General features: G+C 42.5%; 1 protein-coding gene across 1 annotated transcript; it reads left to right on the forward strand.

The window, feature by feature from the left end:
• The first annotated feature begins 2,784 nt into the window (after nt 1-2,784).
• On the forward strand, nt 2,785-8,641 carry LOC139468964 (uncharacterized). Its single transcript, XM_071251107.1, has 3 exons — nt 2,785-3,292; nt 6,333-6,485; nt 7,768-8,641. The coding sequence occupies exons 1-3, from the start codon at nt 3,100-3,102 to the stop codon at nt 8,034-8,036; spliced, it is 615 nt and encodes a 204-aa protein (XP_071107208.1). The 5' UTR covers nt 2,785-3,099; the 3' UTR covers nt 8,037-8,641.
• Nucleotides 8,642-15,047: the final 6,406 nt, after the last annotated feature.

The raw sequence follows: 15,047 nt of genomic DNA on the forward strand, positions 1-15,047 counted from the left end.
TGAAACCATTTTATGGGGTCCACTTCAATAATAATTTTCGAATAATGTCAACATTCGCATAAAACCATATTCACACACTCCTGTTATATATAATTGACGGGGGCACGGGTGGCCCAGTCATCTAAGGCGCCGTGATTCGCTGTGAAGAATTGCGTCCCGTGGGCACGCCAGAAACCTATGATTGTGGGTTTGAAGCCCGGTTCGCCCCGATTATATTTCTAGGTTTGTCAGCACCATACACGTGCCCGTGGGTTTCACCGAAATGGTAAACCTCTAAGACCTGCATCGATTTGGACTTTCGTCCCACATTAAGCTGACACGCGGTGATATAACTGAAATACTACTAAAAGCGGCGTTAAACCCAACTCACTCACTCACTTTTAAATTGACACTGTTACATTTACCCAAACTGTTAACGTGCTGCTGTTCTACATACACCACAATACACTGACCACAAAAGCATCGAATGTGTCACATGTACACATGACAATGTGCATTGCTATTTATAGAGCTGCAACAATACGCTCCGCCCACTGTGATCGATGCAGACGCTCAAACACGACCGATTCGATTTTTTATGATAAAAAAGCAGACTGAACAATTATTGACTTATGTCTAGATATGGAGCCATTTGTGGTATGCATGGTTTGTCATTCATGTTGATACGAAGTTTGACGGTCTTTGGTGACCTTGTTTACGGTTATCAAAAAGTTTCACTCGACAATCGGTTCTATTTACGATGCCAGTCACTGGTTAAACCTGAAACACCGTCACCTTGCGGTCTATTTTTTATGGGGCTTTAAGCCGGCACAGTTGTTTCAAGTACAGTACATCCTTGATAAACAGTTAACATGAATGAAAGAAATCAGGCAGTATCGGAGACATAACTACCCAATGGGGTGTTCACTCACAATATCATATTATAATAAATTATTATTATTACAATGATCCCCACTGAAGCATTATTAATTACCAAGTCCTATACAGTAAACTACGGTTATAACGAACTCAAAGGGACTACTAATTTTAGTTCGTTATAACCATAATTCGTTATAAGCATATATACAGCATAACTACAGCTAATAGTCGGGACCAAAATGTAAGTTCGTTATATCCGTCAGTTCGTTATAAGCGTGTTCGTTTTAACCGTAGTCAAAAAAACATTTAGAGTGCGCTTATACCTTGCACAAAATACATACATGGAACAAAAGTAGCCGCAAAGTAATGTTTGTTTGTTTGTTTGTTGTTTAACGCCGCACTCAGTAATATCCCAGGTATATGACGCCGGCCAAATATTAACACTTTAGGTATGTAATAATTTACAAGATGTGTCTGGCACATTATGATAACATAATCTCTATATACGGACCCGGTCACATGAGCACATCTTCGCGAGGCAGGGCTGTTAATAATTGAATGTAAAAGTCCAGTTTTCTCCCTTGCCGAATTAGGAATAATGGAGTTATATTGTGGTTGGACTAACGAGTCTATGCATAGTCCAATCAAATTCACGTAACGCAATTGACATCCAGTTGGTAAACAACACGGATTTCAACGTGCAGATATGTCGACTGCAGGATTTGCAAAAGATGTGTACCGTCAACTGGACGGCAACAGATATTTTCTAAATCTTTTCATGTTTATAACCAAGGTGCTCACATGATTTGATCCACTTCGCGAGGTAAGACCCGATCAGATGGTCTTGTTGCCATTTTGTTTGAAGCAAATGCAAAGTGATATGAGAGGTCAATAGGAGGTGGTATAGAAGGTATATAACTCGCCCAGAAATTCCAGCCTAGTTCGGCAAGGATGGAAATTGGATTTTTGTAGTCAGTTAACTCCCTTGCCTCAGGAAGATGTCATTAGCATAGTGTTCATTGCAATTTGCCTTGTGACCGGGCCCTCCCAATAGTACATGTATTTTCAAACGTTCATCTCGGGACGACTACGAACCACCCGTGTGCGGACATTTAAGGAACGGGAGATTATTGTCCATTTACTTACATTATTTAATTAATCCACTGGAAGAACACTGTTCAGTCGTACTTATAAACTCCTCCTCATCTATTCTAAGCTGATATAGAGTATTTCACACGATTGACTTTTCATATAAAATATATCAACACAAGTTTCAGACTACGAGTCGACGAGACTCAGTGTTGATATATTTGATATCAAACGGTATAAGGGTTGTCGCTTTTGTTTGTTATTAATAATCATGATAAATGAAAAACACAATATGAAATCTATCACAGAGCTTGACATGAGAAATCATGACGAAATGCTGGTAAATGGATAAAAGGAGTTGACGTGACAAACACACACAACATACTTCAAATACTTACAGGGATTAACACAAAACTAAGTGACACATTGACATTAACGTTTCTAGATATAACACACGACCTGCAATACAGATCATAGACGATACACTATCTCGAAAATAAAGATTTTGAGATGACCGGATTCGGATATTATGGTACAGCTGTTTTGTGGAGTAGGGCCATTGAAGATGTGTTTAGCTACAGGGAAGAACGTTGAGGGCTTAACATCTGTGCAAATATACTTTAGCTTTAGATATTTCTTTACACGTATTGTACTTGGAGGTGTCAAGCAGACCGCCCCGTGTGACATAGCTCGTTATATTGAAAATGCTTCTGCAGGGAATATTACTGAATACCCAATGACTTAAGCTAGCATCTTAAGGCTGGGTCGTGATGTACTGTACTGATGGGTGTGGGATAGTGTATGTTGTAACATAGAGATAGTGAAGCTGTAACACGGTAGACCACGAAACTCATTGCCTGCGTTCTGTTCAAGCGCCTTCGTAAGCACATCAAAATATGGACACCCTTAGCAGGGGCTAGCTATGGATGTGTTATGGTGATACCATGTTTAAATAACAGAAGATGGAATATTTGATAGACTGTATCCCATGGGGTCATGATACAACATGGTACAGTATGATACAAGGATACTTGAGTGAGTATCAAGGATCTTTGGTGGTTACATGATCGATGAGGATCTTCAAAGGAACAGAACATAGAATTGAAATATGTAGTTATGTCTTTGTATCGAGATGAACACTAACAACCTACCATGATAGGTTGGAGTTTAAAGTCATGTAGCTACAGATTGGCCTGTGGTGGCATTGTCCTCGGATTTCTTCAATTCGTTGTCGGCTTTGGTCTGCCAGCGTGGAAGCGAGATGCACGTGTCATTTCTGGGTTGTGGCAGAACTGCACCGCCTCTCTCTCCAAGTGTGAGTCCTATTCCACACACAGTGGAGAAGGTATGTATTTGAAAGCGTATAGTTGGCCAATCTCTGTTGCCGACCAACACAGGCATCAAATGGTATAAATGTTTGCATGTGTGTTTATGCTGTTACTACCCCATCATATTCATGGACACCATGCCGCATCACATGGTTGTTCCTATCCCAACGAACACGAAACTTTATCATGTATAGTTCAGAGTACGGGGACCTTGTGTCTAATCATTAAAATGTTTAGTTAGTGTCCGAGGCGCGGAGCACGACGTTGTTTGACGATTCGGGCGAAATGCATGTCCCGGGGCAATTCGGATGGGACCAACTTGAGCACATTTATCAATCACCTAAATATTACCTGACCATGCCGATGAGCAAACATAGCCCTGATGATCAAGATATGGGTAATTACCTTCCCCCGGTTAGATTGTTTGAACGACAGCTATCAGACCACACGAACTTGCAATACATAGAATAACATAAAAAATAACATTAACACACAAATCACTGTTCATAAACAGATAAACAATTACTTCTGATGTACGAAAATATTGTTGTGTTTTTCGCTATTTACATGTAGATGAGGCAGAAGATTACATTCGGTAGTCTCTTTTGCGGACTTCGCGGGTTCAAAGCCAGCAGACGACACTCGTTTTTCTTGAAATTGTTCTATCATCAAGGTAAATGATAGGGTAAAAAAGAAGTTCCGTCATTGCCTAGTAACAAAAGCGACAAAGGAGCCATGGTTTAAATATGTGTCACATCTAACTATGGTTCAACGGCGATTGGCAAAGTAAAGTGTCCGTGTTCCGACAGTGTTGTCTGTGATCATCTGTCCATGTCAATAACTTTGACTTGTTACCACATCCGGTGTTGCATTTATTTGCTATTATCATATTCTTGTTGGAGTCAGCAAGATTGGTTTTACACCGATTGTAACAGTATTTCATTTATATGACGGCTTGTCGGCTTCGTGTGGGAACAAGCCCGGAAGTGATGTATCTCTGAGTCTTTTGACACTTTGGTGAAACAAAAAGCTCGGGTATGGTGCTGACGAACCTAGAATCATGATCAGAGCAAATCGGGAATCGAAGCCACGACCATAGGTTTCTGGCACACATAAGGGAGGCAACTTTGCAGAGCGAATGATGCGCTTAAGACGCCGGGTTGCATTTGTCCCCAGTTCTCCTTGCAGCCATTAACTGTAACCTTTGAAACTAAAAATATATTACGGAACATATTCAGATACCCGAATCCACTGACAATTGTCATTTGCTCGATTTAATTCATTGTTTGTGTATGAACAACCGAAGGGGCGTCTGCAACGCGCGGATCGTCTACGGTCTATGCTGGAAACTTGCAGAAGTGTAGCGGCCAATGCGTTTAGTGTTTCACAGTCTGTGATTAGCTGACTATGAGAACAGGTACCAAACACAAATGTTGACGATCGACCCCGTTCAGGGCGACCAAGGTCAACGACAAGAGTACAGGGCGAATCAAATTGCAGCACTTTTCAATGCGACAATGCTCACCCCATCACCACAGCATCTATAGAATGCCAGGGCAAGCAATGGACCCAGACAGTTCCCCCTCGAATACGTCTGGTACGTGATAGGGAGAGTGCGTCAACATGATAGGATGACGTCACTGGCTCTCGATCGCGACCACGTTGGCTGAACTTGGCCAGGCACTGCAAGGGGCTGGGGAGTGGGGGTGAGACAGACTCCCCCAACTCGACATTTGGAGACACTTACACAGTATGGCTCATCGAGTGCATGAATGTTTGACAGATCGTGGCGGTATTACGCACAACTGATCGATAAATGTCAACTTGGAAATTTCCCATCTTATCCCTATCGTCCTTCAAGATCAATGGCGGTCATAACATCTACCGTCATACTCCCTGTCGGTTTAGTTTATTAGCATCATACAACTACAAGAAACTAAAATATCTTACAATTTTGTACTGTCACTCTTTACCAAGGAAATACTGACTGTCTGTCCCGGAATATATTTTATCATCGATGGACCTCCATTAATACTTCCTATCAGGACATTTCTTTGGAATACAACATAATTCTTTATTCAAACATTGTTCAGCCATTCAGATTAAAACTAGTTTGTTTCATACACATACACGTATAGTTGCGATCAACGACGTCGAACTGATATTATTTCGTTCTTGAGGGGTTCTTGGCTAACGCCGATTTGCAGCCCTAGCAAGCCTCGTTCCACCCCATTAATGTCCACTTTGTCACAATTGTAACTCTAATTGTATTATGATGGAATAATTTAATTAACACCCATATAACAAACAATGTCTCAATTTAAACATGGCAATAAAGACAACACCTAGACTAGTGAGTGAGTGAGTGAGTGAGTATGGTTTTACGCCGCTTTAAGCAATATTCAAGCAATATCACGGCGGGGGACACCAGAAATGGGCTTCACACATTGTATCCATGACGGGAATCGAACCCTGGTCTTCGGCGTTACGAGCGAACGCTTTAACCACTAGGCTACCCGACCGCCCCACGCCTAGACTAACACTGGAAACGGGTTCCAAAACGTGGAACACAGCCTCACTTTAAATGTGTTTGTTTGTTGTTTTAACTCCGCACTCAGCAGTATTCCAGCTATATGACGGAGGTCTGTAAATAATCGAGTCTGGACAAGACAATCCAGTGATGGACATCATGAGCATCGATCTACGCAATTAGGATGCGATGACATGCATCAACAAAGTCACCGGGCCTGACCACCCGATCCCGTTAGTCGCCTCTTACGACAAACAAAGTCGCCTCTTTAAGTCAAACCTTAATATGTCTTCGAACATACCGTCGACGTAAGTGATTCAACATATACTGCCACGCATACACTTGAAATTTAGAACTCACCAAAAATTACAAACTTATCACAACGTTGCCACACTGAAAACCGTCAGGGCAACACTTCAAACTTCAGGTCCAAAACACAACTTTGATCACCTTCGAATAACCATGTTTAACCACTTTTTTTTGCCCGACAGGTTATATTCATATGACACAAATGATGTATGTTTCAGGTTGGTTTGACGCTGTGAGGGCAGTAGAGGCCGTAGCTCTTGTTAACTACTGCATATGCTTTGTCATCTTATGTGAGCTGAACTGTACCTCGCGCAACATCCACGCTGTCAGATGTGACAGATTCGGCCTCCCAGCGTTGTGTGTCTGTACGGGTAGGGCTATTTACATACACCCCGTTATCATAATACCGTGTATTGTTAGTTATTTGAGATGTTACTCATGTGTTAATGTCCCTTATATTTGATCGGTAAATTCCTCGATGAACTCAAATGTTTGATTGCATTTTTCATACAGAAATCCCTTATTTCATGTCAGTTACATGCGATTACTATAAAATTAGAGGGTGGTTGACAACGCTCGACATTTATTGTGTACATATATCAACTGTATTGTCAATATATCAACACCATGTGCTTATTTTGTTGGTAATCATGTGGATGGGCATCAGATGGTTGGGTTCCACTAATGCCCATGCGATAATGACGGATTTGTGCACATACAGTTAAACTCATTTCTTCTGTTTACTGCATTGGGAACAATGACAGTGTAATCCTAGAATACACTATAAAATAAACAGTCTGGCTTCTATGGCCCAAGAATATTTATATTTTATGAATTATTCATGATTTTCTGTAATCCCATGCCTCGAATAGGACTTGTAATTTGACATTTTACGAAATATGACTCAAAGCAAGGCAATTTATTTGACAACTAAGTATCATGTGTCATACCTATTAAATCACTTCATGAAACGTCAGCATCTTCTATTGATGCGATTTTCGAAATCAAATAAACTGTTTGGTTCGAGCTCCGATTTGACAAATTGTACCAGAACAATCTATTCGTTCACCGGCTTGAATATATAGGTGCTACGTATTTCTTAAACAGAATAGAGAAGTTATACAGATACTTCAACTCAACTGAAAGTATGTTGAGGTTACGGTTTAAGTATACGTTTGTGTCGAGTGTCATCTCAATAATGAGTGATTTGCGTTTAACGCCTTAATGTACATTGTTTCTCAGTTACATCACGGTGTATCAGCTTCACGTGGAAAGGCTGATGTGACGCATGTCTGTCTATCATCTCTACGTGATAGTGATTCATACACACATGCTCGTGACACAGTCGGAATCGTACAATCGACTATGCTTTAACATAGGTGTGTCGTGTCTATGGAAAGGGTTTTGTGGCTTGTATTGACACGTTTACGACTTTGGTGAAACCCAAGAGCAACGGTATGGTGCGGACAAACTTTCATATCAGAACATACTCAGGACGATTCTGAAATTCGGTCAGCGACAATGCGTTTGTGGCACGCCTAAGAGCGCATATATTCTATGAACTATGATGATGAGATTTTCAAAGATAATGAAAATATTTTATATTCTCACTACAATGTCTGTTTCATATATGCTTATTCATATACTTCTCAGGTGTTCTGGGTCTCACTGGAGGAGTGGTTTATGCTGTGTGTGAAGCCGACGGACACTCCACGTTTTCCTCCGGACTCTATCTTGTATTAGTGGGTTCTACGTTTGGCCTCCTGTGTGGGGTCTTCTTGTTGTGTCATAAACCAAAGCTGGATGAGGATGAACTTGATCTTGACAGCATCCGCAGCGCACCTGTATTCAGCTCCACCATCAACCCAGTGTTTGTTGAACCAAGTCCACTGCGAGCTGCTGAAACTGAAGTGTTTTACTAAAAACACTCAATAGAGCTATTGAATAATTCATTGTTTACCACACCTAGTAGGCATATCATAACTACACAAGTCATTTACATCCTGCTGCTGGGAACATTTCGAATTATTTCCACGACCCATCGTTATTGATAACGATTGAAAACAAACAATTTGATGTACACTAGAATCCACGCAATGTTGTGTTATTTTATATATATTCTTACGTTAGCATTTAAATGTTGTAATATTCAAATTACACGTTCTTTCACTTCCTAACACGAATTATATGTATGTCTACAGTATGCATTACTGTTAATAAAATAACGGTACAATACGATGACACGTAATCAGCAGCCACGTTGTAACCAAATGATTGAATGAGTGCGTGAGTGAGTTTGGTATTACGCCGCTTTAGCAATATTCCAGCAATATCACGGTGCGGTACACCAGAAGTAGGCTTCACACATTGTACCCATGTGAGGAATTGAACCCGGGTATACTGCGTGACGAGCGAACGCTTTAACCACTAGGCTACACCACCGCCCGTGTTACCATATGAACCTTTCCAGTCGGGCGTGACGCTTATTGCACAACATGTGTATCGCGTGTATACACGTACTTGTACATGTAGAAAATGGAAGAATAAAATTTATGGTTACTGAAGCCAAGCTTTCCCTTTCAATGTTACACAGACGCATGTACTCCCACATAAGGGTTTATCGCCACGGAACATTATTTCAATGATTTCACGGGTGTTGGGTAAAATGGGAGGAAAGCTCTAAGTGATGTATGACTTTAGTGAAATGTTGGAGCATAGCTATGGTGCGTAGAAACAAGGAACATGTTGACACACCCCTTGACTCTCCCTCTCTCTCTCTCTCCCTCACTCTCTCTCCCTCTCCTTCTCACTCTCTCACCCTCTCTCTCTCCCCTCACTCTCTCTGCCTCTTTCTCCCTCTCTCTCATCCTCTCTCTCTCCCTCTTTCTCACTCTCGCTCTCTCTCTCCCTCTCTATCACCATCTCTCCCTCTCCCTCCCTCTCTCTCCTCTTTCTCTCCCTCTTTCTCCCTCTCACCCACTCTCTCTCCCCTCATTCTCTCTCTCCCTCAATCTCTCTCCCCTCACTCTCTCTCCCCCTCAATCTCTCTCCCCTCACTCTCTCTCCCCCTCAATCTCTCTCCCCTCACTCTCTCTCACTCTTTCTCCCTCTCCCCCACTCTCTTCCCCTCACTCTCTCTCCCCCTCACTCTCTCTCTCCCCTCTCTCTCCCCTCTCTCCCTCTCTCTCTCCATCTTTCTCCCTCTCTTCCCCTCACTCTCTCTCTCCCTCTTTCCCCCTCTCCCTCTTTCTCCCTCTCCCCCTCACTCTCTCTCATTCTCCCTCTCCCTCTTCCCCCCTCTCTCCCTCTCTCTCCCCCTCACTCTCTCTCCCTCTTTCTCCCTCTCCCCCTCTCTCTCCCCCTCACTCTCTCTCCCTCTTTCTCCCTATTTCTCCCTCTCTCTCCCCCTCACTCTCTCTCCCTCTTTCTCCCTCTCCCCCACTCTCTCTTCCCCTCAATCTCTCTTTCCCCTCTCACACTTTCTCCCCGATGCATGACTTTAGTGAAATGTTAAAGCATAGCTATGGTGCGTAGAACCAAGGAACATGTTGACACACCCCTTGATTCTCCCTCTCTCTCCCTCTCCCTCACTCTCTCTCCCCTCACTCTCTCTCCCTCTCTGCCTCTTTCCCTCTCTCTCCCTCACCCTCTCTCCCTCCCTCTCTCTCTCCATCTCTCTCCCTCTCTGCCTCTTTCCCCTCTCTCTCCCTCACCCTCTCTCCCTCTCTCTCTCCATCTCTCTCCCTCTCTCGCCCTCTTTTTCTCTTCGTCTCTCTCCCTCTCTGCCTCTTTCCCTCTCTCTCTCTCCCCCCCCCCCCCTCTCTCCCTGTTTCTCCCTCTCCCTCTCCCCACAACCCTCTTTCTCTTTCTCTCGTTAGGTTACTCGTATGTGTAGGAGTGATACTGGGACAGTCGCCCATACTTTATTCACAGACAAGCTACAGTGTCACAAGCATGGGTTCGGTCCCAATCTCGTCTTTGATGTGTGATTTATCATTGTCACGTTGTTTCAACGGAAGCAGAATAATGTGAAGTTAGCCTCTCCCAGCATGAGGGGTGACAGCTAAGCCGTCGTTACAATTATTTTATGTATCATGGTTATTCAAATTAAGTGGAGGTTTCGCCCATCAGCCACATCCGCTGTCATGAAACAAAAACATCATTGTGTCAAACGCAAGGGCAATAATGACGTACTAGTATTGTGTTTTCATTCTCTTGAAGCTTCACTGCCGAGCACCATATTGAGGGCGAGGAAAAGTTCAGTATCATTGCACTGAATGATGGGGATTCATGTATCGAACGAATTATATTATTTAATAACGTCACCTCAGCACCTCATCCCGCTGTCACTCTCTCACTATCTCTCTTTCTTTCTCTCCCACTCTCTCTCTCCCTTTTCTCTCTATATCTCACTTTTCTCTCTCGTCTCTCTCTCTTTTTCCCCTCACTCTCTTTTCTCGCTCTCTCTCTCTCTCCATCACTCTCTCTCCATCATTCTCTCTCTCTCTCTCTTTCTGTCTCTATATCTTTTCTCTCTCTCTTCATTCTCCCTCGCTCTCTTCTCTCGTTGACTCTCTCCATTCTCTCTCTCGAACTTTCTCACTCTCTTGTCACTATTTCTCTTCTCTCTCTCTATCTCTTCCTCTCTCTTTCTAACTCTCCCTCTCTCTCCCTCCCTCCAAAAGGGGTTGAGAAAAAAGTTCAGTTTCATTGCACTGAATGATGGGGATTCATGTATCGAATGAATATATTTTTAATGACGTTATCTCAGCATTGCGATTCTACCATTGAATGCAAAGCTAACGTGCACTAGACTAAGTTAACCTTTACACCGTATATCCATAGACCGTATGTTGCCCTTGCATTATACTCGGGTGTCTCCGCGTATCCTCACGTTAAGAAAACAAGATTAACCCACCCGAAGCTTTCTCACTTGTACTGAGTGCTTCCTGTTTTTCGGCCCAATTGCGCGAGTCGCTATAGAGTGTGACTTTCTTGTGTTTGTTTGGTTGTTGTTTAAAGCCCACTCAGCAATATTCCAGCTATATGGCGGCGGTCTGTTAGATATCCGTTGTTTGACATCATGAGCACCGATCCACGCAATTGGGATACGATGACATGCATCAACCGAGTTAGCAAGCCTCACCTCTCGATCCCGTTTGTCGCCTCTTACGTCAAGCATGGTCGCCTTTTACGACAAGCATTTAATTGGTGTGCCGAAGACATATTCTAATCGTGTGACATATCTACATTGCAGACAGTCTACAGTGTGTCGGGGCACGGGTGGCCCAGTCATCTAAGGCGCCGCGATTCGCTGTGCAGAGTTGCGTCCCTTGGGAACGCCAGAAACCTATGATTATGGGTTCGAATCCCAGTTCGCCCCAATTATGTTTCTAGGTTTGTCAGCACCATACCCGTGCTCGTGGATTTCACCGAAGTGGTAAACGTCGGAGACCTGCATCACTTCGGGCTTTCCTCCCACATTAAGCTGACACGCCGCGATATAACTGGAATACTGTTAAAAGCGGCGTTAAACCCAACTCACTCACTCACTCACTACAGTGTTTCCATCTTTTCAGATGCCAGTAACAACTCTATAGCTTAACGATTCTACTAATACGGAGCTTTTATTTGCCACACAGAGATAATCATGTAAATGTGTATTATCAATATCCAAATTGTCTAAAACAAAAACTTAAACACAATAATAATGCGTCCACCACAAAAAATATAATGCTGCAATGTGCTTTTCTTTAAAGAAACAAAATTCAGGCTCATAATCATAATTTGGTTTGCAGCTGTAGCCGAAAAAAACCATCTAATCTCCGGACATAATCCCAGGTCCCTAAGTTGTATTTCGGTATTCAGTGATTTCACGTCATGTCACGTCATGTCACGTCATGTCAGCTGTTATGGTGGGAAAGCCCGAGTGAGTTTGATTTTACGCCGCTTTTAGCAATATTCCAGCAATATCAGGGCGGGGGACACCAGGAATGGGTTTCACGCATTGTACTCATGTCGGAAATAGAACCCGGGTCTTAGACGTGACGAGCGAACGCTTCAACCTCAAGGCTACCCGAGCGTGATGCAATGCTAAGACGTTTACCACTTTGGTGAGTCTACGAGGCAGGGCCGTGGTGCTGACAATCCTAGAAATATATATAATGAGGGCGAACCAGGAATCGAATCCATTATGATACAATTCTGGTGTGCCTAAGGGACGTAACTCTGCTCATCGAATTGCGGTGCCTTGGACAACGAGGCCACACGTGTCCCTTATTGGAGAATGAAACTGATAAATCAGTAAAGAACACAGAACCTGCCAGGCAGAAGCTGAATGTCATATTTTTTTTATTTGTTATATATTATTACATCTTCACCAATTTTTATGACCAGGGATGCGTTTAATTTAGGTAACAGTACAATTGGTAAATGAGAAGTTATCTGATCACAGTTATTTTTGCCTCTGACTTTTTATATTCTAAAATTTACTGATGAGAGAATTAACTTAAATATATATACCCCATAAAACAAAGGCTTGGAAAAATCAAATAAATTTATTCCTCTGTCGAACGAATACGTGTGGAACAGGGCGTTGGTTCACATTGTAGGTTTACCTCTGACCTGAGTGAAACGAAACACACCTGTTGTGTTCTGAAACAATGGGAAAGGCGCTATCAGGTCACCCCGTATGCCCTGTCTGAATATCAAATGAAGACTGTTTTGTTGACCATTGACCAACAAGGTGTAGGTCGTCCTGACCCTTTCTACAGACATCACGTAAAACGCCGTTTACTGTCAAGAAGTAATCGCCTGTCTTGGCTTGTGAAGTGATTTAGGAGACATTTGACATTCATGTTGAGCCGAAATCCTTCTGTTTCATTATTTCCACTCTGCTAGAAAAATATTAAGTAACAATATTTAATTCAACTTTCCACGTGGATTCACTGACGTTGACAGCAAAAAATAACTGAGGTTACCTTACATTTATTATAATTTCGTTCATTATTGAAAAAATGAGAGAGTTGGGTTTAGCGCCGCTTTAGCAACATTGTAATTAATCACGGCGTGTCAAGGTAATGTGGGAGGAAAGCCCGAGGTGATGCAGGTTTTAGACGTTTACCACTTTTTGTGCAACCCACGAGCATGGGTACAGGCAAACCTAAAACATAATCGTGGCCAATCTGGTTCGAACCCACAGTCGTTGGTTTCTGGCGTTCCCAAGGGACGCAACTCTACGCAGTGAATTGCGACGCCTCAGACTACTGGGCCACCCGTGTCGCCTTACTAATATGTAACAAAGTGAAAGACAACAGCACAATCCAAATGCATGAATCGCAATACTTTGATAGTAGTGAATCTGTGAAGTCACAAAGATGAAATTACATCAAGTTAGTATGACTTCATGGTCAATAATAATCATAAGCGACTTAACCTTTCCATATACACGAGAAATCTCAGCTGGGAACAGTAGATTGATTTTAGTGAATGACTCGATTTGGTACAACGCAGCTTTGAACACTGTCAGTATTTCAGTTACATCATGACGTGTCAGCTTGATGGGGGGGAAGACCGAAGAGATGCAGGTCTTAGACTTGTAAATAAAGCGACAAAACCATTTCCATATCCATAAGAAAGTTCTGCCAAAAGCAGAGTCGATTGCACGATTCCGAGGATATCAATAGCATGTGCTTAAAATCACTATCAAATAGTGATGATACCAGGTGTTTAAGATAGGTGAGTGTACTCTGCCACACCGTTCGCATCATCACAAACACACCCAAAAGCAAGTCAATTGTTCACCTGAAAAAAACACACGAGAACAAATGGTACATATGGTACTGTATAAGGTACAAATAGTGAAATAACATCGGACATCATTTTTGTCACTGATGCGTCAAATTTGGAAATATCAACAACGACACATAGACAGGGGGCACGGGTGGCCCAGTCGTCTAAGGCACCGCCATTCGCTGTGCAGAGCTGCGTCCCTTGGGCGCTCCAGAAACCTATGATTGTGGGTTCGAATCCCGGTTCGCCCCGATTATGTTTCTAGGTTTGTCAGCACCATACCCGTGCTCGTGGGTTTCACCGAAGTGGTAAACGTCTGAGACATGCATCACATCGGGCTTTCCTCCCACATTAAGCTAACACGCCGCGATATAACTTGAATACTATTAAAAGCGGCGTTAAACCCAACTCACTTACTCACTCGTAAACATTAAGTTATTCATTGTGTCATACATCATGGCGCACAAATATCTGGAAGACATTCAGACAATGTTATTTTTAGTCTGGCTGTGCAACACGTACATAACACCTGGATCCCTGTGACATGAAACCACAGCTGCAGGTTATAATAAATCTTCCCCTTTCCCAAAGCACTTTCCTGCATCTGATTAATATTGAAGCTGTTTACCTAACGCAGTCGAGTTTCACGGGAGTTCCTATTTTGTCTCATACGGATACATGTATGATATTGGAGATTCCGAAGCTATCTGTGAAAGGTAATGTATGTATCTAGATATTGACAACATTGAATTACATTTGGTTCCTATATGTTCACGATCGCAGCAGGATTGTATTTTTTAAGAATGTATGTTTTCTTTTGCATTTGTACCACATGTTCCCGTGGATTTTCTTGTGACGGTGTGACAGGATACAGTTTTCGCGAACACCTGGTGCCATCCCTTTTCATAGTGATTAATAACACATACCCATGATACAGTCGGAATCGTACAATGTTTAGGGGATATTTCTGATAAATATGGAAAGGGCTTTGCCGCTTTTATTCCAACTGTATGGAAGTATCTTCAAATAAAGTTTTTTTCTTTATAGGAATATTTTGACAAAGGGACGTTAATCCTGTACTGTACTGTCGTGGATTGTTCCGTTCTATATGACCTTTGTTGTGTGGCATAGTATAGTGAGAC

This window comes from Haliotis cracherodii, unplaced genomic scaffold (genome assembly GCF_022045235.1).
Source record: "Haliotis cracherodii isolate W230 unplaced genomic scaffold, xgHalCrac1.p SCAF_2, whole genome shotgun sequence".
In the NCBI taxonomy this organism is placed as follows: domain Eukaryota; kingdom Metazoa; phylum Mollusca; class Gastropoda; order Lepetellida; family Haliotidae; genus Haliotis; species Haliotis cracherodii.